General features: G+C 43.0%; 1 protein-coding gene across 1 annotated transcript in view; it reads right to left on the bottom strand.

The window, feature by feature from the left end:
* The window catches only part of LAMB4 (laminin subunit beta 4), a gene marked incomplete at both ends in the record, with an annotated part of 112,039 nt that overhangs the window by 55,103 nt on the left and 30,344 nt on the right, over positions 1-26,592 (bottom strand). The window contains 7 exon segments of the mRNA XM_082846248.1: positions 1,548-1,742; positions 13,295-13,445; positions 14,364-14,380; positions 14,384-14,443; positions 16,785-16,894; positions 19,515-19,584; positions 19,590-19,681. Coding sequence (XP_082702374.1) covers positions 1,548-1,742; positions 13,295-13,445; positions 14,364-14,380; positions 14,384-14,443; positions 16,785-16,894; positions 19,515-19,584; positions 19,590-19,681 — 695 coding nt within the window.

The following is a 26,592-nucleotide window of genomic DNA, read 5'->3' as shown; positions in this document are numbered from 1 at the left end:
AGAGAAAAACAAATACTGTATGCCAATGCACATATATGGAATCTAAAAAAACGGTACTGATGAACCGAGTAGCAGGGTAGGAATAAAGACGCAGATGTAGAGAATGGACTTGAGGACACGGGGAGGGTGAAGGGTAAGCTGGGACGAAGTGAGAGAGTGGCACCGACATATATACACTACCAAATGTAAAATAGATAGCTAGCGGGAAGCTGCCGCATAGCACAGGGAGATCAGCTCGGTGCTTTGTGACCACCTAGAGGCGTGGGATAAGGAGGGTGGGAGGGAGGCTCAAGAGGGAGGGAATATGGGGATATATGTATCCTTATAGCTGATTCACTTTGTTGTACAACAGAAACTAACACAACTTTGTAAAGCAATTATACTCCAATAAAGGTATTTTTTAAAAAATCATGTTCCTGGATCACAGAAACAAAAAAATTCTTCACAAAAAGATATATTTCTTTCATATTAGTGCATATACATTATTATATAAGTTTATATTATTATATTATTAGATCTATTTATACATATCTGTATAAATACATACATATATAGAGAGACATACACACACACATATATATAGATAGACAGCGAGCGAGCGAGAGAGCATATGCTAATTACCTAAACTCTGGAAGCCTTACAATTAGGAAAAGCTTTTTAAAGCTATCAGAGATGTGTTCTCTCTATAAAAAAATTAAATATATTTATGTGTATATACACATATGAAAAAAAAAAATGACTTTGTCATACTCACCAGGTCAAAGTTCCCTGAAGTCCTTTGCCTTTCACGTGTAAGTGAGAAATTGAGAACAATGTCATATTAAGAGTTTCAAGGCAGATCATCAGCTCGGGTCATACCACAGAAAGTGAGCCCTTCCAGAGTGTGGTCCCTGGAGAGACTCTGGGGGCTCTGAGGCCACCCCCAGCCATATAAAATATTTTCCAGGGCAGATGGTCTGTGGGGTTTCAGACCATCAAAGAAAAGGTTATACAAAGAAAGGGTTAGGAGCCACTGCTCTAGGTCAAGTGTTTTTCTAATTTGGTTTCTCTTCCTCTTAGATATTTCTCAAAGGGTGGGGGAAGGCTAGAAAGGTAGCAGGCAAGAAGCGCAGGCTGCTTTTAGCTTTTCTCTTGTTTCCTGGTAAAATCCAAGTGCAAATAAATGCCTGTACTGCATCCCTGAGTCTGAATCTCTACACAGGTTTATTACATTTTTAGGAAGAAAAAGTCCCAAGAGGGCAGGATTTGCATTATTTTAGTTATTTATTGTCCTCATACAAACATTCCATCACCACTTCCCTAGAACTAGTATCTTAAATCTATAGCCCCAGCTTTAGCTTCTCTCCACAGAATAAGGCGTGTGTGCGTATGGCTGTGTTGCTTTGATATCTTTAGGAAACCCTTTGGTTTATAACGCTCTCCAGATGTTCGACTTTTTGCAAATCCTGTTAAGATGAACACAGGCAAGATTGGAATGGAAACACTTAGCTCGAGAATGTATTTCAGTCAGCTCGGAACCACCACCGTGGAAGTGGAGTAAAGGGTACCTGAGCTTCATAGCGAATGGCAACAGCAAAATCCATGGGAATGGGGATGTTCCCCACAGCAAATCTCAAGCCGGGCCCAGCGAGAACCCTGGCAAATCCAGGTCCCATCCACGTAACAGGCACCCCAGGAACTGGCCCTCGGAGAACGACAGAAACAGCAGGCAGCTGGCCAGAGAGGAATAAACACAACTTTGCCTAGAGTGAAAGGCTGGAAGAGTTCACGGGGGAAAAAAACAAAAACAAAACCCACGGGTTTCTTTTTTTTTTCCCCACGGGTTTCTTGATGTGTATATGATCCATCTGAGTCCCGAATAAATTATTCCAACCAGGATACAGTCCAGCACACAGCGGAGAAAAACGTGCTGAATCTGCAGCTTTGGAACATATGTTACTGTATAGAATAATCACTTGGAAAGCACTGCCACTGGCCAGTACATTATGTACTCCACGTGTCATGTACTGAGTGATTCCACATTGGTGACCTTGGCTTTTCTCAGATCTGACTGTGGAGTTCTGGCTAAAATACGGAGGGCAAGAAAATATTCCCATGCCTACACTTTATGGACTTTGCCTAATTGTGCATGACAATGATCAAACCCACCCAGTTTTTTTTTTTTTTAGATGTTTCTGCCATGCAAATATGAGAAATGATCTTCTCCCATCTGCTTGGGGGCACATAAGTACAAAACTGCTCACACACTTGATCGATTAGCAGCCCTGCCGGTCTCATGCTGGATGTCAGCCTGGGGCCATCTGGACCCTATAGATAATACTTCCTTGATGACTTTTGCATCTGCCTCTCGACACTTCCAGCCTCCACCGGAACGCTGCCTCTTGTTACTTTCTGCCTGTATTGCTGCAACAGTCTCTTGGCTGTTCTCTCCGTGATCTCGCTAGTCCAATACATACCGCACACTGCTGCCAACAAGCATTTCAAACGCTCTCTCACTGCCAAGAGCATCATGCCCAAATTACTTAGCCTGGAGTTCAAGTTGCTCTGTGATCTACCACAAACTGCTCTTCATTTGACAAATGTTCATTTAGTAACAATTCAACCCCCGCCTCTGAATCAGGAATGCATATACGAATAGGACAGATTCCCAGCCACAGAGGGGTTTAGAATCTTGCGTGGGAGACAGAAAGGTAAATAAGAAATGAGACGGAGATATATGTAAACTCATCTCTATGCAACATTTTTCAAACTTTAAAAAAAGTACTCTGGAATTTGCAACAGACACTATAGGTACCCCCCCACCCCGCCCACCCTGGGATCCCCCTTTCCTTGGTTTGTATACCCATCTCCCAGTTGCGTGTGTGCGTGTGTGTGGTTTCTAACAGCTCACAATTGCCCCCCTTCTCCGGAGAACTGCCCTCTCACACCCCAACTGCCTACTCCTACCCCTGGGGTAGCTCACAGCCAAAGACTACCTGATAGGAGGTTATGAAAGGCTGGCCCTGTCGTCTCAAGGGGCAGGACAAATGTATCTGCAGTTTATGTTTCTGACTTTCTCTGTGGATCAATCCAAGTTTTGTTTTACCTGAGACCACCTCTGACTCTTTCCTCATGTTTCCTTCACTCTCTTAAAGAGTTTTCCTGAAGAACACTGCCTTCGTAAATTACATGCACCTGAATCCGGTCTTAGGCTCTGTTTCTAGGGCCGCTGACCTGAGACAGTTGGTAGCAGACAGTGTAGACCCTAAGATGCCTTCCTGGATGTGGAACATTTACTGCTCGGCTGGCAATGAGGAACCCAGTGGGTAACGTGTTGATGACCCTCGTGTAGCAGCAGAGCCGTTGCTAAAACAGTCATCTGTGGCCACCTGGGACAGGATAGAGGGCGAAGGGGAGGCACTGACTTGAGCAAGATTTCTGATACGGGGAAAGAGTGGTTACAAGGACTGTGGACGTGGGTGGCTACTGTTGTACACCACTGACGCATTTGATGAAAGACGACGGCAGGCTCAGGGCAATCGATCAGCAACTTAGAGTCAAGTGTGAGAATCAGAAGGGCTCCCTGGCAGCATTTAAAGAAACTCATCTCCTTTAGTGAGAGGGCAGGAAGAGCTAGAGACCAGGCACAAGACTTAATTGGAAGAGCTGCGGAAGTTCAGGGAAGGCTGAGTTCTCAGCCTGGGTAAGTCACTTATGCCCAAGTCAGGCCCTCCCTTCACAGGGAAGCAGGGGGATCTTGAGGCATGGGTGATGCACATAAGAATCGTGAACCTTGAGGTTCTCCTGAACACTCCTGGACTATAGAAGTAATCCACTCACACTTATTAGAAAATAGAGGCCCCCCCTCCATCCTCGCCCACCTCCATCCCTGCCACATTTGGAGACGAGGCAGAAATCTCAAATGATGCAGGTACCTTAAAAGAAAACGTGTGCATTCCTGAGGATGTGCCCCTCCTGACCACTTGCCTGATAATTAGGGTCACGTTGCAGCATGATCTGATGGGAAAGGGCTGCATCTCCGAGAAGGACCTGGTTAACACGAACAAGTAGCAACTGGGAGAGGATGGCTGGGCATGGATCGTGAGGGGTGCCAGATCAAGGGGATAGAATATGAAATCAGGTAAGGAGAGTTTGTTGGTTTGGGGTCACCGGTGATAAAGGATTTAGCAGTCTGGCAAGGGCCCTGGAGCCCTGTGAGATGCTTGGCGAAAGCTGTGGTCCAGAGTAATGAAGCGGAGCTGCCAGAACTGCTGTAGCAGGCTGGGGAGGATGGGTTATAAGGCTCAAAGAACCAGGCATGCTTGAATGGGTGCAAGACGCAAGGCTGGAAAACCCATCAGCTGACTATATTCCTTGTCCATTTTTCAAGACAGTGAGGAATGAACTGGTGAGGGGCCACCAGCATCACTGAGCAGCAGAGGATAGGGTACCCTCTGTAGGCTGGTAGCCTAAACCATTACAAAATTGAGCTCCTCAGTATTAGTGTGGTGGACAGGATCGCAGACTATCAAGGGCTGGGGAGCATTTAACTCTCAAAAGCAAGATGGGTGTAATTATAATGGTCAGCGAGGTTGGAATAGGAGACAAGGGGGCCTGACCTACAGGAATCTTCTGTGGAGACGACTAATAGAACATGATGCTCCTAGTCGACAAAATATTGCCTAACATGTGTACTCCAAAGTGATCAAGTATGAACTGGCAGAAGGCTGAGTTCAGCCACCTCAACAGAAAGACATAATCCTTTCCCAAATTTATAGAGCTGAGCAAATTCTCAGACTCAGACCCCAGTGACTGAATGAGAGGCTGGGTCCCGAGGAGGAAAGACTCTTCAACACCACAGCAAGTGTTAATTCTCTCACTTATCTCTCAAAGAGATCTATGTTTATTTACTAGTCTATTGGGGAAGCAGAAATGCCTAGATCTTTCGAGGGCTAATGGATACAGGATCTGAGTTGATACTGAGAACCATGTACCCAAAGTGTCATCATGGTCCCCGTTAGAACAGGGAATATGAGGGTCAGGGAGTACATGGAGATCTGACTTAGGTTCTTTTCACAGTCAGTTCTCTGGGTTTACTGAACCATTGATTGTTTCCTCTAATTCTTGTATATGTATCGGAATGGACCTGCTTAGCAGTTGGCATTGATGTTAGTGCTCTTATAGTAGGAAAGGCCGAGTAAAACCTTGTGAAATGCCCACCCTCCATTGCCCTCCCCACCACCACCAAGCCAAGATAGTAAATAAAAAGCAATATTGCAAATCAGAGGCATTCTCAAAGTGCCACTCTCAAGACTTGGTGGTGGGTCTCATATCATATCCCCATTACAAATTTTATACGAATATAACTAAGTTGTAGCCCCACTTGCAGCTGTCCTGCTGGAAGGAGTATCATGACCAGAGCCGGTTACCACCACCCTGGTGCATGATACGCAGCTATTGAAATGCAAAATGTGTTTTCTTCCATCTCCGTGAGGAAGAAGAAACAGAAGCAATTTGTATTCGCTTGGGATGGGCGGTCGTGTATATTTAGTCTTGCCCCAAGGCTATTAATTCTCCTGCTCGCTGTAACAGTATAGCCCCAAAGAATCTGGACCATCCAAATGTTCTACAAAATATGACACTGACTCCCTATATTGAAGGATAGTGAATCGGATCCCTTGGTCTAAGGCGATGTCATGTGGTGTCCCACAGTGAGAATCGGACACTCTATGGCCTTGGTCAGCACCACTCTGACAGCTCAAAGAGTGTCTAATTCACCAATGTCGTACAACACAGCTTCCTCAGCCCAAGGGATCCACTTTACAGTAAAAGAAGTCTATCAGTGGTCACGTGACTTTGGGATCCACTGTTCCTACACAAACCATGGCACCCAGAAGATGCTGACCTGAGATGGCAGTGGGATGGGGCCCCTAAAAGATGCATTCGTTTCACGAGCTTGGAAATGACACCCTGTGAGATGGGGCAGTTTTCTTCTAGATGTTATTTACTCCTTAAACCAATGGTCTTTATGTGATGCTGTGTCCCCAGCAGGGAAAAAGCATGGGTTTGGGAACCAAATAGGAGTAGCCAAGCTCATTGTCACTCCCCGTGACCATGAATTTCTTATGTTTGCAGTTAAAATTGGCACTGCATGCTATAGAGATAAATAGTATAATTCAGGTTAATAATTTAAATTTTTAATATTTCTTCAGAGTGACATTAAATAGCACATAAAAATATTTTGACAAGTTGAGAGAGACTATGGAGGAAAGTAAAAAGCTTTATACTTTACTATCTTCAAGGGCCCTTTCCCTAATTTCTGAATAAGGGGTCCTGCATTTTTTTTTTTTTTTTTTTTTGTGGTACATGGGCCTCTCACTGTTGTGGCCTCTCCTGTTGCGGACGCGCAGGCTCAGTGACCATGGCTCACGGGCCTAGCTGCTCCGCGGCATGTGGGATCTTCCTGGACTAGGGCACGAACCCGTGTCCCCTGCATCGGCAGGCGGACTCTCAACCACTGCGCCACCAGGGAAGCCCAGGGGCCCTGCATTTTAATTTTTATTCTGCCCTGGCCCTGCACATGGGTCTGAGCATGCCAGGAGTGAACTTGGGTCTGTGCTGTTAGTGTACTGCCTGGTCCCCTTGACTGGGCCACTCTATCACGCCACCAGCTGCTGGGATTGCTGGTCTCACCACTGCTCCCTTCTCTTGAGAACTGCCCTTGGCTCAGGTGAGCCCCCTCACCTGGGCCATGATCTGCATCTGCCCTGGCAGCCTACAGCCATGTCTGCCTGACATGAGAAGACAGCCCTAGGGCCTCAATGGGGGACAACTCTGTGGTGCAACTTCTGCTTCACAGCTTCCCCAGGGGATCAGGCAAGGCTAGACTCAGGCAAGGCCTAGCTGCCATCCTTGCCTCACTTTCCCCGCTCCCCAGCCTACTGCCCTCCTCCCTGACAGGTTTCTCCTGATGAGTGCTTCCTTAGTAAAACACATGCACCCAGATCTCTGTTGTAATCTGATTGTAGAGAATCCAACCTAAGACAGTGACCCAGTGCGTGTGCGCGCACACACACACACACACGCATTTATATAAAACCGAAATAAAAGTTTCACAAAAAAATGCTCGTTTTATATTCTTCTGTTGTAGTAAACTGATCCAGTCAATTGATTTCATGACCTACTTACTAATAGGCATGACCTGTAGTATGAAAAATACTGACCTATGGGACTCCAGAGATAGAAACAATTAATTATGTCCAGATGTCAGGGTAGGGAATGTCAGAGAAAGATAAATCTGAATTGGGTCTTAAGGGATGGCTAGAAGTTTTGCAAGTCAGTAATACAGAGGTGGTCATTTCAGGCAAGAGTCAGGAGAGGAGGCCGTGGATGCTCTGAGCAGTGTTTCTCAAAGTGCTGCCAGGGACCACTCATATCGCTTGGGGCGCTCGGCAAACATGCAGATTTCTTTGCTCCCTCCAAATGATCCAAAATGTGTGGGTTTTTTTTTTTTTAAATCATTGTGCCAAACACTTCAAATATTTAAATCCAAATGAAGATCACAAAATGTACCCATGTTTTCCTAAGTCTTTGATGGTTCCAATTTGAACCTCATTGCTCCAGAGCAATACTGCCTAACTGAACTTTCTACAATAATAAAAATGTTCTATATTTGCACTATCCAATACAATAGTCCTGTGTATAGAGTTACCTGAAAAAACTTGACTAGTCTCACATTCCCTGATTCAGCATCTCAAGTGGAAGGGCCTAGCATCTGCATTCTAAACAATCTCCCTGGGCAATACTTACGCACAGTAAAATTTAGAGGTTCACTGATCATTGCCACAGCAAGCAAGGGCACTCCCTACTTTTCTCTTTCAGGTCGACTTCAGATTGAGATGCCTAGAGTCAGAGAAGGCTTCACAGGCACGTGGCATGGGAACAGAAACAAGTAGAATAAAGAGCAAAGCCTCTGTGACTTGGTGTACATGGGCCCGGAAGGAAGAACGCCTTCTATGAAGCCTTCTCTTATCCTCTCGGTTGGAGGTGCTTCTCCTTAAGTGGAATCCGTATCACATTACGTACACCTCTTTACGGTACTTACCCCACCCTGCCATGCATTCACTGTTTGTATACGTGGCTCATTTCCCCCACCATAATCTTAAGGGCAGGCTCTATGTCTAGGTATTTCCATCTTCATTCAATCAATCATTTCATCCACTCGAGAAAGTCTCTTATGAATAAGGAACTGCTTCAGCTGCTGGGTTTATGAACAAGACAGCTAACGTCAGCTTTCCTTTGCTTTTCCAACATGCCCCTTCGTGCATATGCACACAGGAGTGCTCAGTAAAGACCCCCGGCATAACAAATGAACAAACAAACAGGCCTAAAGTGGCCCTGACTTCAAGTGAATACTAGTTGGCTAGCTACAAGGTCTTCAGGTCTCCTCTGGCCTTCTGAAGCCATCGGAGGGAGGGCCCTGTGGAGGCGGCATCACGCTGGCACTCACGCCGGCAATGACCAACTACATCCATCTCAGATTCAAGGGCACAGTCACACACCACCCCCAGGGACATTAGCATGTCCTTTCTTCTCCAACTGGGAAGACAGCCATTCCTCAATACTGTATCTCTCCTTTCTAACATGATAAGAAAGTGTACATTCAGAGTCTGACTCTTCAACTCTCCAAAATCTTATTTTCCAGAAATTTTCATTGTGTAGAGAAATAAAGCTATTGAAGTTTTCCCCAGAGCCTCGAATTACTTTGAGCTGGCTTCTTCCTTTCCTTCATTCTATTCTTCAGGATAACAGGGCTTACACTGGCTGATCACTTACATGGGCCACGCATGGTTCTAAGTGCATTACCCGGGTTATTTGCTTATAGTACAACAGACAACGACCCTGAAGGAATGATATACCTTACTCTGCTCAGCTGCTCGAATGCTTTGCTTCTGATTTCTCTTCAGTATTATGCTTCCTTTGTCAGTTACGAAATCATCTCCTTGTTGCTGGAAATACACATCACATGTAGGCAGAGCTGTTGCTAGTACCTTAAAAAGAAACGGCTGTTTAAGTAACCAACAAAAGTTCCAATTTTACCAGAGTTCAAGAGTTTCAGACTATACCGTACTTTAAAAGGTAATCATGATTCTCACTTAATAGCTTCAGGAAGAACACACAGAGGCAGCTTATAATTTTTTGTTTCTCTATGAAAAGGGGAAATTTTTAGTGATCCTAAAACTATGTGTTGGGTTTTCTTTTTAAGGGCTGCTCAACTAGTGCAATTCTAAACTTTGAAAACACTTCTTATTTTCTACTGGTTTCGTGGTGTTTCGAAAATTAACAATATGCATGATATACAGATTCAAAGATTATTAGATGTTGTAATTTTAACACTCTCCAGACCAATTTCTTTTAATTCTCATGGTTTGCAGAATCTGGTCTTAAACGTTCCCATGAGAGATTATACCGGGATAGCAAGATTCCACCAACCAAACTATTAAAACAGCAGAGTAGCATTCATGCAACTCCAGTTTCCTTAAAATCCTGGGTTTTATGGGACTCTGTTTTATATCATCTCCTTAGTCATTCAGCTGCCGACCCAGCTAGAATCTCCAATTGCTCGTTTCCAAATTCTCACTATACCCTAGACATCGATGTTTGTTTGATGTTTCATTGTTGGTTTTACAGTCAAGGTTTTTAATTTCACAGGTGCCCTGGTTGTTCACCGTGAGCAGGCAGCCTTGAGGTCAGCTGTAGTCAACTTCAGGAACCCTCATACTCTGTGGTCACTATTCAGACTCTCAGCCATGCTCTCCGACCAGCTCCTCAACCTGTGTGATGAGGACCCTTTGGACAGGCCACACTGGATTATGTTTATTTTTCCTCTTCATTTTTTTCCTCTCACCTATTGTGTTCATCTTGTAACACAAAATTATAAGCTATTTACCACTTTTATACAGAAAACATATTATGGAATTAACTTTATATTATACTACATTAAATGCCGTACCATGTTAAATTCAATCAATATTAACTTTTGTGACCACAGTTAGTTTCTATAACAAGCCAGTGTTTCCCAAACTGTGTACAAATCACCTGCGGATCTTGCTAACATGTAGACTGGATTCAATAGGTGTGGGTGGGGCCTGAGAGCCTCCACGTCTAATGAACCCACAAGTGATGACACTATTGTTGGTCTACACACCACATTTTGAGTAGCAAGGATATTGCCATAGACTGAAGGTTTGTATCCCACTCCCCCTCTCCCCAATTCATATGTTGAAATAGAATCTGCAGTTGATGGTATTAGGAAGTGGGGTTTGGGGGAGGTGATTAGGATTAGTACCCTTATAAAAGAGGCCCAGAGAGCTCCCTTGTCATGTGAGGACTCAGTCATCTAAGAACCTGGAAGTGGGTCTCAGACATTGAATCTGCAGGCACCTTGACCTTAGACTTTCCAGTCCGCAGAACTGTGAGAAATAAGTTTATGTTGTTTATAAGCTACCCAGTCTATGGTATTTTTAGCAGCCCAGACAGACTAAGAAAGATTAGATACATAGATAGGTAGGTAAATGATAGGTGAACAGATGGATGAGATGACAGATAATAGGTAAACAGGTGATTGAGAGATGATAGATAGATAGGTAGATGTAGATACAAATATAGATATCTTTCTGAACACCCACCAAGAAAGTTAACTGTCATTCTTCTTAGCTGTCCTATTTGAGTATTAAAACAATTATTTGAAAGCTGGGGTCTTGGATTCATGTCCTTTCATGTCTCCATCCCCATCTTCTCTCTTCTCCCTGAACCTTGCCCCTTCTCCATCCCTGTCTGGACTACTGCACCCTGAGCCCCTCCACCCCAGGCTCCACTTCTGCTGGATGGTGTCCCTAAGGGCACAGAGGACAGTCTTCATCACGTCATGCCTTTGCTCAGAAGGTTTCAACGAGTTCTCATTGCCCCAAGAAGAAAATTTAGCCTCTTTAATAGGAGAATCTAATTTTCTCTTCCTGTACCTCTTTCCTATATAAACTTTCTGTTCTACCTGCAAATACACCTGCGTTGTTTCTCCTCTGAGCTGTTACTTAGAACTTTGCTGGTTGGACTGTCTTCTCCCCTCATCCACCAATGGAAACGCTCATGGCTTTCTAGTCTCAGGCAAATGATTCTACCCGCGTGTTAAGCCCATTCGTAAAGGATCAGTCGTGGCTCCAAAATCCTAATGCACTTATGGACTCTCCCCTTGTTGCATGGCACTGCTCCCATCCTGAGCCATCTATGAAAAATATCAGCTACGGTTAAAAACTTCTAGAGGGCAGAGATGCTAACTAATCCCTTTGTACGCCAGTCTTAGCCTGGAGCTCAGCATTGTGCACCTGGCTATAAACTGGGGTTCCTGTGACCCCCTCCTTGAGTTCGATCATTTGCTAGAATGGCTCAGAGAACTCAGGGAAGCACTTATTTATATTTACTGGTTTGTTATATAATAAAGGATATGATGAAGGAGACAGATAAACACTCAGACGAAGATGTACATAGGACCGGAAGGATCCCACACACAGGAGCTTCTGTCCCTTTGTGGCTGGCATGCACCACCCTCCCAGCACACAGATACGGTCACCAACCTCGAAACTCTCTGAACCCAGTACTTTCGGGAATTGGATGGAGTCTTCAACCCACACGCAAGATGGATCATTACCTCAGCCTCCCTCACCTCTCCCCTTCCTGGACGCTGGTGGGTGGAGGCAAAAGTTTCAAGCTTCTAATCATGGCTTGGTCTTTCTGGTGACCAGCCACCACCCTGAAGCCATCCAGGAGCCCACCCAGAGTCACCTCATCAGAACAAATGACACTCTTATCACCCAGGAAAGTCCAAAGGATTTGGGAGCTCTGTGTCAGGAGCCAGGGGCCAAGATCACTATGTATATGCATATATTTTTTTCCTATTATTTCATGATAGTTTTAGCCTAAATATAAATATCAATATTCTTTTCCCAAAGCTTTTTTTTTTTCAGTTACCGTCATAAACCTGCAATACTAAAAGCAATGAAGAAGAATCTAGACATAGGATTGCTTTATCTTGACTCCACCCACCGCAGTTGTGAGTCTAGGTCGGGACAGTGCAAGCCTCCTTTTCTTGCCCTAATCTCAGTCAGTAAAAGAGCAAATTACGGGCTTCCCTGGTGGCGCAGTGGTTGAGAGTCCGCCTGCTGATACAGGGGACACAGGTTCGTGCCCCGGTCCGGGAAGATCCCACATACCGCGGAGCGGCTGGGCCCGTGAGCCATGGCCGCTGAGCCTGTGCTCCGCCAACGGGAGAGGCCACAACAGTGAGGGGCCCGCGTACCGCAAAAAAAAAAAAAAAAAAAAAAAAAGCAAATTCCAAGCCTCTTAAGGGGTATTTTCATCCCTCCCACCAGTCGTGCCCAGATAAGGAAGAGACCTCAGGAAAAGACTTACTCACTGGAACCTGGAATGAGTTCCCAATTTTCTATCCAAATCCTGTCTCCAGAATCAACTTTCACATGCCTTCTCCCCTTGAAGTCGTTTGCCTCACATTGCCTTTTCCTTTGTCACATTCCTGCTTGTGGCTGGAGTCAAAGGCATAAGAGTGTTATGGGAGGCTAACCTGTATTTTCTCTGATGGGTTCAGATGCCTGGGTTTGCCCCCCTCATAAGACTTTGAGATAAATATTTTTAGGGAGCATCTCCCGCAGGACTGCTGACTTGTAGAGAATGAAGCAGACCAAGCGACATTTCCAATCACACACTCCTATGAACAGAACTGAGGACTGCTAATCCGAGATGAGCTTCAGGAGGCCAGTGAGCACATCTTACACTTAGCTCAGTACCGTATTCATTCGTTCATTAGCAGAGATCCATGGCTTCCTACTATGCACCAGTCATAGGACTTGTCACTAGAGCAACAGTGGCGATGGGGTACACATCCTCCCTTCCCTCTTATGGTTTACAGTGTTGTCAGGGAGACAGACCAGGAAATGCTCAATAAACACATTCTATCTGATGGGTACCTTGAAAGAGCAAAACTCAAGTCCATTTCATCACAACTTAATGCAATTCACACTTCTGTGCCAGGCTCTGTGCCAGAACAGGGATACAAAGATGAACAAAATGCAGACTCTGCCCTCAAGACTTTATAGAATCTGCAGTTCCATGATAGAATCGACTCTGCTGTGTTTGGGGGCAAAACCACTCTCTTCCGGGTAACTTACCCACGATCTCAAGGGTGTGTGTATTTACCCACACCGCTTCAAATGAAGTCTGTAAAGAGAGTCAATGAAATACGAACCAAAGGAGCCAGTCCCTGGAGTGGCGTGGCTTCCTCTGCCTCGCAGACGTAGAAATTCAAAGGAGCAAAGAAATAGCTGGGCGCTGGCTCAGCGTAGCTGCGACCTGTGACATGCGGACGACAATCACACTGCCCGTCCTCGGGTGAGCACCTGAGGGAAAACAAAGCCACCTCCTAAAAATAAGATGGAGGAGGGACGGGTGTAAGATAAGGGCCTTGGGGGTGCTGGGCTAAATGCCCCTTGGGTTTGGGCCCATTCTTTGAAACCATCAATCAACCATCCTGGGGAGGATGTGGAGAAACAACGGATCTACAGGTCTGGTATTTTTGTTTGTTTTTTAAACTTTTTATTTTATATTGGAGTAGAGTTGATTAACAATGATGTGTTGGTTTCAGGTGTACAGCCAAGTGATTCAGTTATACACATACATGTATCTATTCTTTTTCAAATTCTTTTCCGATTTAGGTTGTTACGTAATACTGAGCAGAGTTCCCTGTGCTATACAGTAAGTCCTTGCTGGTTATCCGTTTTAAATACAGCAGTGTGTCCATGTCAGTCCCAAACTCCCTAACTATCCGTACCCCTGACCGCACCACCACCACCTTCCCCAGCTAGTAACCATAAGTTTGTTCTCTCCATTCTACAGGTCTAGTCTTGACAAGCAAATCCAGATCAATGAAACCTTGGTTGCCACTTCTCTCCTCAGAGGCTCTCTGATTCTGCTCTAAAAACCGGGCAAAGGAGAGTGCAGGACCTCTCTTTACAGGCTGACAAAAAGTTGGAGTTTTAGGCAGGTCAGATCACACATTTGCAGGCATCTTTCATACCACCTCGGGATGACAGTTCTACTGCCTGGGTATCTCACCCGTGGAAATATCTGAAGTGAAAGAAATCAGTTGGGCTACTGTTAATGTCTCAAGGTCATAGCTTTTCAATGCCCTTTGCTTGTCGGAATGAACTCCTTCACCTATGACTATAAGCAGGTCCAAATGAAATGTGCTTTTGTTTATTTGATGGAAATGGAAGTGAGGAATAATGCCACAAAACTTATTCATTTTACTGACTTACACGTTGGAATAAGCACTTCAAACATCACAGTCACAGGGAGAACATCTGTGGAGGTGATTTTCCAGTCCCCAGTATCCAACCTACAAAGAGAAAATGCTCAGTTGATTCCAGCCTTCAAGACATCTGCTGCTCTGAAGGGTAATGTTAAAAACACTACAGTTCCATCGACGCATAGCAAACAGCCATGCGGCCTGAACAATCACACAGTAGCTTGCTTGCCTACGCACTTGGTAATGATCTTCTAAAAACACACACCTCCCATTTCTAGGACTTTAAATGAAGGGGACGGGGGTTTGTCTATGTATTGCTTTGAATGGAAATGCGATGGATAATCAAAAAGGACCTACCATATAGCACAGGGAACTCTACTTAGTATTCTGCAATAACCTAAATGAGAAAAAAATCTGAAAAAGAATAGATATATGTATATGTGTGACTGAATCACTTTGCTGTACACCTGATACTAACGCAACATTGTAAATTAACTATACTCCAATAAAAAAAAGAGAAAGAAATGCAGTGGAAATCTCACAGCTCCTCTGACAGCGTCAATGTTAGCTTCAAGCTCGGTTGTCTAAGGTCAGCCAGGAGAAATTCTTTCACTAGCCTACTTGCAACTGCTTTCAGTCCCTTACCATGAAATCCCTAGGGATTTTTACTTACACACTATGGCAACGTTTGGGGCTAAAAAAAAAATCATTCAGGCTGATTTTGACATCTTACACGAATATCACAGAATCACTTGCTTATAAATAATTGTTTTGGCTAACATACTCTCCCTGTGTGAGAGACTCAACTCTATTCAAGACTTTTGTCATCATTGCAACATCTTGACCTTTATTTGATATAAACAGCTGGTGAGATATAAACAGCTACTTCTTAAGTCTGACATTCACTGTAAATACTCAGAAAAAGACTTCCGCCTCAAATCCCCATTTAACAAACTCAGATAGAATTAACATCTTAGTAGGCACGGAACTCTCATTTGAAATTGGTTAAGCATCTGTATGCTTTTGGTTGTCATCTTGGAAAAATTTTATGTCCACTTTACTCAAAAAGATTTATTTTAAATATCAAAAGTTGACATAATTTGTTACAAAACGCAGCAAAGGGCCTTTGATATTTTTCCCAAAACCAAACTTTAGTTTAGGCAAAAACAACGTGAACTGAGCTGCTTTATCCAGGATGGGGCTGTGAAAACCCCCTCTAGGCAGGGTACGCTGTCATGTTGGCCCCCCAGTGGACCATCCAGGGCACCACTGACAGATGTGCGGTACCAAGCAGATGCCTCGGCTCAGCCATGATGGACAAGTTCCCCCATCACTGGCCCCTGCTCAGTTATTTTCCTTTTGCAGACACAATTAAGTACACAGTGGCAGTTCACAAGCCAACGAAAAAAGTTAGGCCATGTCTAAGGTTTGTCTGGAATGATCTGACCTGGTGTCTCCGTTGATCTGTTCACCAGCTCTGCACTCTTTTTTTGTGTTGTCCACTCACGGTCATGGAGCTCGGCATGGCGCACCTTCCAACGTGAAACTTCTAGATATCCCGTCGTACACAGAGTTCCCTCTACATATTTACTTCCTTGCTTTCTTTCCCCACCTCCTCTGCCCCATCCCCCATGTGTTTTCAGTAAAGCAACTTACAATATTAGCACAAAACTATGTCGTAACAGACATATGTTTCTTATTTATCAGCTACATTTCTTCAGACACATCAAGGTCACTGTTCTTTTATCAGGTTAAATTTTTGTTTTTTCTTTCTAAAATGTCATGGTGGGCTGCCAAGATCAGAGGACAAAGAAAAGAGCTGGGTTTTTAACTCCCTAAATGCGTGACACATTTCTTATGGAGTGAAAAATGCTTTATTTTGCTAATTTGAGACATACGTGCTCATGTGGGTAGTGGAGTCTGTCAAAAATCCAAGGGTTTATTTCCCACAGGAATCTACAATACATTTAAACCTAAGGGTTGTTTTGTTTTGTTTTTTTAATGAGCTCATCCAAAATATTTTTAGGCATGGAGTGGTAAAGGTGGGAAAGAGACTGTGTATAAGAGACAGAAGAAAAGGCCCCATGATCTGGTGGGTTTAACAAGGGGGCTAGATAAATGCTCTTATATTCTACTGCTTGGTACATCCAAGAGAACAGAGGATAAAACTATTGCTGTTGGTGCCTGGGTCGATTCGGTCCCAACTGGTAAAAGTCACGGTGCTGGTAAATGTTTAACAACTAGCTCTCTGCAGAAACGTGGGGGTTTATTTCCAGTGTTCGCTGATTCCTGTAGTGTAAATACTTTTACCACGGGAGTACCAAAACACAATAGGACAAGGAAAGCAACCAACAGGACCAAGTCTCTTCTAGGCAATGCCAGTAGAAGACTGCATCACTCCCTAAAGGCGAAATCAGAGACAAATACGTATAGTGCATTCCTCACAGTGTGGTCCAGTAGCAAGAGACTGACACACGCATTGGCCTGTTTCCACATCACAGGTCAAGAGTGGCATAATCCTTAGGGGGTTACAGTCACAGGCTGAAAGCACAGCATACACAATTATTCTCATTTTGATTTCTCCACACTGGTAAATGTCCTTAACAGCTTACACTGAGCAAAACACGTGTCCACAAGAACACAGAGCAGCCCGCCCTGCCGAGTTCATTGTCTGCCTGGCTGCACCATTACTGGACTGCATTTAACCCCGCACGGGAAATGCAGTGCCAGACACTTCTGCAGCCCTCACGTGGTTCTACTGGATGGCAGTTAGGAGGAGACAAGAGGTCATGCATGCTGCGGAGCTGGGCACAACTCTGAATGATGCTGGCTGGGTCGGGCGACTAGGGGAAGGGTTTCTGAGTGTCACCATTACTACCGACAGCTCCCTCTCTGGCAGATGCATCTATGATAACCCTTTCTCTCCTCTCTCTTTCTTAGCACCTTGTTATTTTTTTTTTTTCCCATTCCCTCTCTCCTCTTTCTCTTCCACCCACTGGCAATGCTAATCCTGCTTATGTTGTAAAGGTTAAGAAATTGTGCAACCAGAGCAAGATGTGTATTTCCCCTGCAGGAAAAGCCAATGTGCATGGAAACAGCCCAAATGTCCGTCAACTGACGAGTAGATGAATTGTGGTATACCCATACAATGGAATATTATTCAGCAGTAAAAAGAAATGAAATACTGATATGTGCTACAACATGGATGAACCTTGAAACCATTATGGTAAGAAAAAGAAGCCAGACACAAAAGACCACATATTACATGACTCCACTTGTATGAAATGTCCAAGATAGGCAAATCTATAGAAACAGAAGCATATTAGCGCTTGCCTAGGGCTGGGGGGATAGGGAGGTGGCGGCTAAAGCACGGGGTTTCCTTTCTTTTCTTTTTTATGGTAAAATACATATAACATAAAATTTACCATCTTCACCATTTTTAAGTGTAGAGGTCAACAATATTAAGTATACTCACACTGTTGTGCAGTCAATCTCCAGAACTCTCTTCCTCTTGCAAAACTGAAACTCTGTACCCATTAAATACCATCTCTCCCCATTCTTCCTCCCTCCCCCCAGCCCTTGGCCACCACCATTCTACATTCTGTTAATATGGATTTGAGGGCTTCCGTGGTGACGCAGTGGTTGAGAGTCCACCTGCCGATGCAGGGGACGCGGGTTCGTGGCCAGGTCTGGGAAGATCCCACATGCCGCGGAGCGGCTGGGCCCGTGAGCCGTGGCCGCTGAGCCTGCGCGTCTGGAGCCCGTGCTCCGCAACGGGAGAGGCCGCAACAGTGAGAGGCCCCAGTACCGCAAAAAAAAAAAAAAAAAAAAAAAAAAACCAAAAAAAAATATGGATTTGACTACTCTGGATACTTCATATTAGTGGAATCATACAATACTTTTCCTTTGGGGTCTGGCTTATTTCACTTAGCATAATGTTTTCAAGGTCCATCCATATTACAGACTGGATCAGGATTTCCTTCCTTTTTTAAGGCTGAATAATATTCCACTGTGTTTACCTAACACACTTTGTTTATCCATCCATTCACTGATGGATACTTGGGGTGCTTCCACCTTTTGACTGTTGTGAATAATGCTTCTTCACATTTCTTTTTGGGGTAATGAAAATATTCTAAAATTGACTGTAGTGATGGTTATACACTCTGAATATACTAAAAAATCACTGAATTGTACACTTCAAAAAGTGAACTGTGTGTGAATTATGTGTAACTGAAGCTCTTACAAAAGAAAAAACAAAGCAAAACAAAAAACCAACGTTTGGTCCATTTGCCGGAGGGCATAAGGTTAGTGATCCAGGGGAAATGCCAGGAGTACTGAAAGGTATAATAGGAAATTACATAATTCATTATGCTGAAATTTAATTTTGCATCAAGTCCAAAAAGAAGAGCTTTTTTTTTTTTTTTTTTAACAGAATGATTCATCTTGCTGCTTTCTAAACATGCAAATAATCCAGTTCCTTATATGGGCAAAACCATAGAGCATGACACTATGACCAAAGGGAAATAATTAACCCAGATGCTCTGTGGAATTAGCAGCTCTGTGAGACCCCAGGCAGCCCTGAGTTTCTGTGATCCTAGAGCCAATGACCTCCCCATTTGGCCCCAGAAAACTCTAAGGTTATTTCTATTTTCCCACAGCCACTTCCCTTGCTTCTTTCTTTCCTTTTCTTTGACAGAGAACACAAAACAATACTAAAAGCAGTGAGAGAGGGAGAAAATAATTTAAAAAAATAAAAAGAAACCCCCCACTTGAAAACTGCCTAAGAAGTCATCAACCTATGCAAAAATGTATAATGTAATTTAACAAATTTGTAAAGTAGACTCCTAGTGGAGAATTTTTTTTTTTTAAGTTTTCATAACTTGGCATTAAATTTCTTGGCATTTCCCCCTGTGTTTGCTCCAGCAGCGAAAATGTGAGCACCCCCTGTTGGTTCTTCATGATAAACTCAGCAAACCACCTAAAAAAGTTCTCCACTAACTTACTAAAATTTATGGGAGGTTTGCTACACTTAAAAAGAAAAAAAAAAATCCAGAGGCTGGTAGGACTCAGGTACTTACAATGACCAAATTTTAGACGTGACAGAGGCAGCTCCAAGCCTTAAATGCATTCAGGTTGGTGGCCCAGGCCCTGTCGACTTAACGCTGACAGCCCAGGGGGTTGGTGACGGTCAGTCCATAGTGGTTGGTTTTGCATCGGTCGCACTCGGCTCCTTACACAGGCACTGGCCGGCCAAAGACCACAAGTCAGGATCAGAGCGGCTCACACAAAGGCCACCCGAAATGGTCCCATCAGTGTCACATTCACAAGCTGGGGAGATAGACATGCATTATCTTAGTTAACTGCAAATTGTGGGAACCTTGAAATATAAGCGTACCATTTTACCTTCACTATAACTATTTTAGTTTGTTTAAATCAATAAATATGTTTAAATAATTAGACCAGAGAGCAAGTGCTGCTCAGAAATATCTCCCACATCTCTGGACTTGGAAAATATTGAATAATTCTGGGGAGACATATATATATATAAAGTGACGGTAAAGGAAGAGGACCAGGAACAGTGTGCTATTATGAAAACAGCATGTTAAGAATAGATTGATGAAATAAAACAAGCAACCCTAAAATATGTATGGACCACAAACAACCTCAAATATCCAAAGCAATCTTAAGAAGAAAAAAGCTGGAGCCATCATGCTTCTTCATTTCAAACCATGTTACAGAGCTACAGTAATCAAAGGAGTATGGTACTGGCATGTTATAGAGCTACAGTAATCAAAGGAGTATGGTACTGGCATAAAAACGTACATAACTCAGTGGAATAGAATAGAGAGCCCAGAGATAAACCCACACATGTATGGTCAATTAATTTATGACAAAGGAACCAAGAGTATAAAATGGAGAAAGGACAGTCTCTTCTATAAATGGTACTGGGAAAACTGGACAGCCACATGCAAAAGACTGAAACTGAACCGTTATCTTACACCATATACAAAAATTAACTCAAAATGGTTAAAAACTTGATTGTAAGATCTGAAACTATACAATTCCTAGAAGAAAACATATGCAGTAAACTACGTGACATTGGTCCTGGCAATGATTTTTAGATTTGACACCAAATGCAAAGGCAACAAAAGCAAAACTAAGTGGGACTGAACTAAAAAGCTTCTGCACAGCAAAGGAAACCATCAACAAAATGAAAAGGCAACCTACCAAATATGAAAAAGTATTTGCAAATCATATATCTGGAAAGAGATTAATATCCAAAATATATAAAAAATTCATACAATTCAATAGCAAGACTCCAGCATGGCTAACAGCGCAGACCCCAGAGACGGACATGAGACGCTAAGGCTGCTGCTGCTGCCACCAAGAAGCCTGTGTGCGAGCACAGGTCACTCTCCACACCTCGCTTCCGGGGAGCCTGTGCAGCCCGCCACCGCCAGGGTCCCGAGATCCAGGGACAACTTCCCCGAGAGAATGCATGGCGCGCCTCAGGCCGGTGCAACGTCATGCCAGCCTCTGCCGCCGCAGGCTCGCCCTGCACTCCATACCCCTCCCTCCCCGCGTACTGAGTGAGACAGAGTCCCCGAATCAGCGGCTCCTTTAACCCCGTCTTGGCTGAGCGAAGAACAGACGCCTCAGGCGACCTACACACAGAGGCGGCACCAAATCAAAAGCTGAACCCTGGGAGCTGTGCGAACAAAGAAGAGAAAGGGAAATCTCTCCCAGCAGCCTCAGGAGCAGCGGATTAAAGCTCCACCATCAACTTGATGTGCCCTGCATCTGTGGAATACCTGAATAGACAACGAATCATCCCAAATTGAGGAGGTGGACTTTCAGAGCAAAATTTATTATTTTTTCCCTTTTTCCTCTTTCTGTGAGTGTGTATGTGTATGCTTCTGTGTGAGATTTTGTCTGTATAGCTTTGCTTTTACCATTTGTCCTAAGGTTCTATCTGTCCAGCTTTTTTTGTCTGTTAACTTTTTTAAAAAAATATTTCTTAATAATTATTTATTTATTTTAATAACTTTATTTTATTTTACCTTGTTTTATTTTCTTTTATCCTCTTTCTACTTATTCTCCTTTTTATTCTGAACCGTGTAGATGAAAGGCTCTTGGTGCTGCAGCCAGGAGTCAGTGCTGTGTCTGAGGTGGGAGAGCCAACGTCAGGACACTGGTCCACAAGAGACCTCCCAGCTCCACGTAATATCAAATGGCGAAAATCTCCCAGAGATCTCCATCAGAACACCAACACCCAGCTTCACTCAACGACCAGCAAGCTACAGTGCTGGACACCCTATGCCAAACAACTAGCAAGACAGGAACACAACACCACCCGATAGCAGAGAGGCTGCCTAAAATCATAATAAGACCACAGACACCCCAAAACACACCAACAGATGTGGACCTGCACACCAGAAAGACAAGATCCAGCCTCATCCACCAGAACACAGGCACTAGTCCCCTCCATCAGGAAGCCTACACAACCCACTGAACCAACTTTAGCCACTGGGGACAGACACCAAAAACAATGGGAACTACAAACCTGCAGCCTGCAAAAAGGAGACCCCAAACACAGTAAGATAAGCAAAATGAGAAGACAGAGAAACACACAGCAGATGAAGGAGCAAGATAAAAACCCCCAGACCTAACAAATGAAGAGGAAATAGGCAGTCTACCTAAAAAAGAATTCAGAATAATGATAGTAAACATGATCCAAAATCTTGGAAATAGAATAGAGAAAATGCAAGAAACATTTAACAAGGAACTAGAAGAACTAAAGATGAAACAAGCAACGATGAACAACACAATAAATGAAATTAAAAATACTCTAGATGGGATCAATAGCAGAATAACTGAGGCAGAAGAATGGATAAGTGACCTGGAAGATAAAATAGTGGAAATAACTACTGCAGAGCAGAGTAAAGAAAAAAGAATGAAAAGAACTGAGGACAGTCTCAGAGACCCCTGGGACAACATTAAATGCACCAACATTCAAATTAGAGGGGTTCCAGAAGAAGAAGAGAAAAAGAAAGGGACTGAGAAAATATTTGAAGAGACTATAGTTGAAACCTTCCCTAATATGGGAAAGGAAATAGTTAATCAAGTCCAGGAAGCACAGAGAGTCCCATACAGGATAAATCCAAGGAGAAACACGCCAAGACACATATTAATCAAACTGTCAAAAATTAAATACAAAGAAAACATATTAAAAGCAGCAAGGGAAAAACAACAAATAACACACAAGGGAATCCCCATGAGGTTAACAGCTGATCTTTCAACAGAAACTCTGCAAGCCAAAAGGACTGGCAGAACATATTTAAAGTGCTGAAGGAGAAAAACCTGCAACCAAGATTACTCTACCCAGCAAGGATCTCATTCAGATTTGATGGAGAAATTAAAACCTTTACAGACAAACAAAAGCTGAGAGTTCAGCACCACAAACCAGCTTTAAAACAAATGCTAAAGTATCTTCTCTAGGCAAGAAACATAAGAGAAGGAAAAGACCTATAATAACAAACCCAAAACAATTAAGAAAATGGGAATAGGAACATACATATCGATAATTACCTTAAATGTAAATGGATTAAATGCCCCCACCAAAAGACACAGATTGGCTGAATGGATACAAAAACAAGACCCATATATATGCTGTCTACAAGAACCCACTTCAGACCTAGAGACACATACATACCGAAAGTGAGAGGATGGAAAAAGATATTCCATGAAAATGGAAACCAAAACAAAGCTGGAGTAGCAATTCTCATATCAGACAAAATAGACTTTAAACTAAAGACTATTAGAAGAGACAAAGAAGGACACTACATAATGATCAAGGGATCGATCCAAGAAAAAGATATAACAATTGTAAATATTTATGCATCCAACAAAGGAGCACCTCAGTACATAAGGCAACTACTAACAGCCATAAAAGGGGAAATCGACAGTAACACATTCATAGTAGGGGACTTTAACACCCCACTTTCACCAATGGACAGATCAGCCTAAATGGAAATAAAGAAGGAAACACAAGCTTTAAATGATACATTAAACAAGATGGACTTAATTGGTATTTATAGGACATTCCATCCAAAAACAACAGAATCCACATTTTTCTCAAGTGCTCATGGAACATTCTCCAGGATAGATCATATCTTGGGTCACAAGTCAAGCCTTGGTAAATTTAAGAAAACTGAAATTGTATCAAGTATCTTTTCTGACCACAATGCTATCAGACTAGATATCAATTACAGTAAAAGATCTGTAAAAAATACAAACACATGGAAGCTAAACAATACACTACTTAAAAACGAAGTTATCACTGAAGAAATAAAAGAGGAAATAAAAAAATACCTAGAAACAAATGACAATGGAGACACAATGACCCAAAACCTATGGGATGCAGCAAAAGCAGTTCTAAGAGGGAAGTTTATAGCAATACAATCCTACCTTAAGAAACAGGAAACATCTCGAATAAAGAACCTAACCTTGCACCTAAAGCAATTGGAGAACGAAGAACAAAAAAACCCCAAAGTTAGCAGAAGGAAAGAAATCATAAAGACCAGATCAGAAATAAATGAAAAAGAAATGAAGGAAATGATAGCAAAGATAAATAAAACTAAAAGCTGGTTCTTTGAGAAGATAAACAAAATTGATAAAGCATTAGCCAGACTCATCAAGAAAAAAAGGGAGAAGACTCAAATCAATAGAATTAGAAATGAAAAAGGAGAAGTAACAACTGACACTGCAGAAATACAAAGGATCATGAGAGATTATTACAAGCAACTCTATGCCAATAAAATGGACAACCTGGAAGAAATGGACAAATTCTTAGAAATGCACAACCTGCCAAGACTGAATCAGGAAGAAACAGAAAATATGAACAGACCAATCACAAGTAATGACATTGAAACTGTTATTAAAAATCTTCCAACAGGGGCTTCCCTGGTGGCGCAGTGGTTGAGAGTCTGCCTGCCGATGCAGGGGACATGGGTTTGTGGCCCGGTCCAGGAAGATCCCACATACCACAACCATACAAGGATGTCACAAAGAAAGAAAACTACAGGCCAATATCACTGATGAACATAGATGCAAAAATCCTCAACCAAATACTAGGAAACAGAATCCAACAACACATTAAAAGGATCATACACCATGATCAAGTGGGGTTTATTCTGGGAATGCAAGGATTCTTCAATATACACAAATCAATCAATGTGATACACCATATTAACAAATTGAAGGAGAAAAACCATATGATCATCTCAATAGATGCAGAGAAAGCTTTTGACAAAATTCAACACCCATTTATGATAAAAACCCTCCAGAAAGTAGGCATAGAGGGAACTTTCCTCAACATAATAAAGGCCATATATGACAAACCCACAGCCAACATCGTCCTCAATGGTGAAAAACTGAAAGCATTTCCACTAAGATCAGGAACAAGACAAGGTTGCCCACTCTCACCACTTTTTTTTTTTTTTTTTTTTTGTGGTACGCGGGCCTCTCACTGTTGTGGCCTCTCCTGCCGCGGAGCACAGGCTCCGGACGCGCAGGCTCAGCGGCTATGGCTCACGGGCCCAGCCGCTCCGCGGCATGTGGGATCTTCCCGGACCGGGGCACGAACCCATGTCCCCTGCATCGGCAGGTGGACTCACAACCACTGTGCCACCAGGGAAGCCCCATGATTCACTTTGTTATAAAGTAGAAACTAACACACCATTGTAAAGCAATTATACTCCAATAAAGATGTTAAATAAATAAATAGCAAAACCCCACAAACAACCCAATTGAAAAAATGGGCAGAGGATCTGAACAGATATTTTTGCAAAGATGACATACAGATGGCCAACAGGTACATGAAAAGATGTTCAACATCACTCATCATCAGGGAAATGCAAATCAAAACCACAAGGATATACCACCTCACACCTGTTAGAATGGCTGTTATCAAAAAGACAAGAAATAACAAGTGTTGTCAAAGATGTAGGGAAAAGGGAACACTTTGGCACTGGTGGTGGGAATGTAAACTGGTGCAGCCACTTTGGAAAACAGTATGGAGGTTTCTCAAAAAATTAAAAATAGAGCTACCATATGATCCAGCAATTTCACTTCTGGGTATTTATCAGAAGGGAATGAAAATACTAATTCAAAAAGACACATGCACCCCAACGTTCACGTCAGCACTATTTACAATAGCCAGGACATGGAAGCAACCTAAGTGTCCATCAACAGATGAACGGATAAAGAAATGTGGTATATATACAATGGAATATTATTCAGCCTAAAAGGAACAAAATCTTACCTTTTGCAACAACATGGATGAAACTTGAGGGCATTATGTTACATGAAATAAATCAGACAGAGAAAGACAAATATTGATACCATATGATCTCACTTATATGTAGAATCTTAAGAAACCCTCCAAAGCAAACTCATAAATGCAGAGAAAAGATTGCTGGTTTCCAGGGGTGGGGATGGGTGAAATGGGTCAACGGGGTCAAAAGGTACAAACTTTCAGTTATCAAATAAGTCACGGATGTAATATACAGCATGGTGATTACAGTTAATAACACTGTATTGTTTATTTGAAAGCTGCTAAGACAATAGTTCTTAAAAGTTCTCATCACAAGGGAAAAAACTGTAACTATGTGTGATGATGGATGTTAACTAGCTTACCGTGGTGATTGTTTTGCAGTACATACAAATATGAATCATGTGGAATTCCCTGGTGGCACAGTGGTTAAAATCCACAGCAAATGCCCTGGCCTGGGAAGACTCCACATACCGTGGAACAACAAAGCCAGTGTGCCCCAACTATTGAGCCTGCTCTCTAGAGCCACAACTACTAAGCCCACGTGCCACAACTACTGAAGCCCGTGCGCCTACAGCCCATGCTCTGTAACAAAGAGAAGCCACCACAATGAGAAGCCCGCACATCGCAACGAAGAGTAAACCCTGCTCGCCACCGCTAGAGAAAGCCCGCGCGCAGCAGCAAAGACCCAACGCAGCCGAAAATAAATTTATTTTAAAAATTAAAAAAGAGAAAAAATATGAATCATGTGAGACACCTGAAACTAATATAATGTGATATGTCAATTATATCTCAGTTTAAAAATTAGATTATTTGGGGGGTGATGAAAATGTTATGGAGCTAAGTCCATGTGGTGGGTGCAAAACACTGTGCTGGTGAATTGCTGTTCACTTTAAATGGTTAATTT

Source organism: Leucopleurus acutus, assembly GCF_964270905.1.
Source record: "Leucopleurus acutus genome assembly, chromosome: 9".
NCBI lineage: Eukaryota > Metazoa > Chordata > Mammalia > Artiodactyla > Delphinidae > Leucopleurus > Leucopleurus acutus.
The sequence above is the reverse complement of the archived record's forward strand: the minus strand, read 5'-3'. Positions and strand labels throughout refer to the sequence as shown.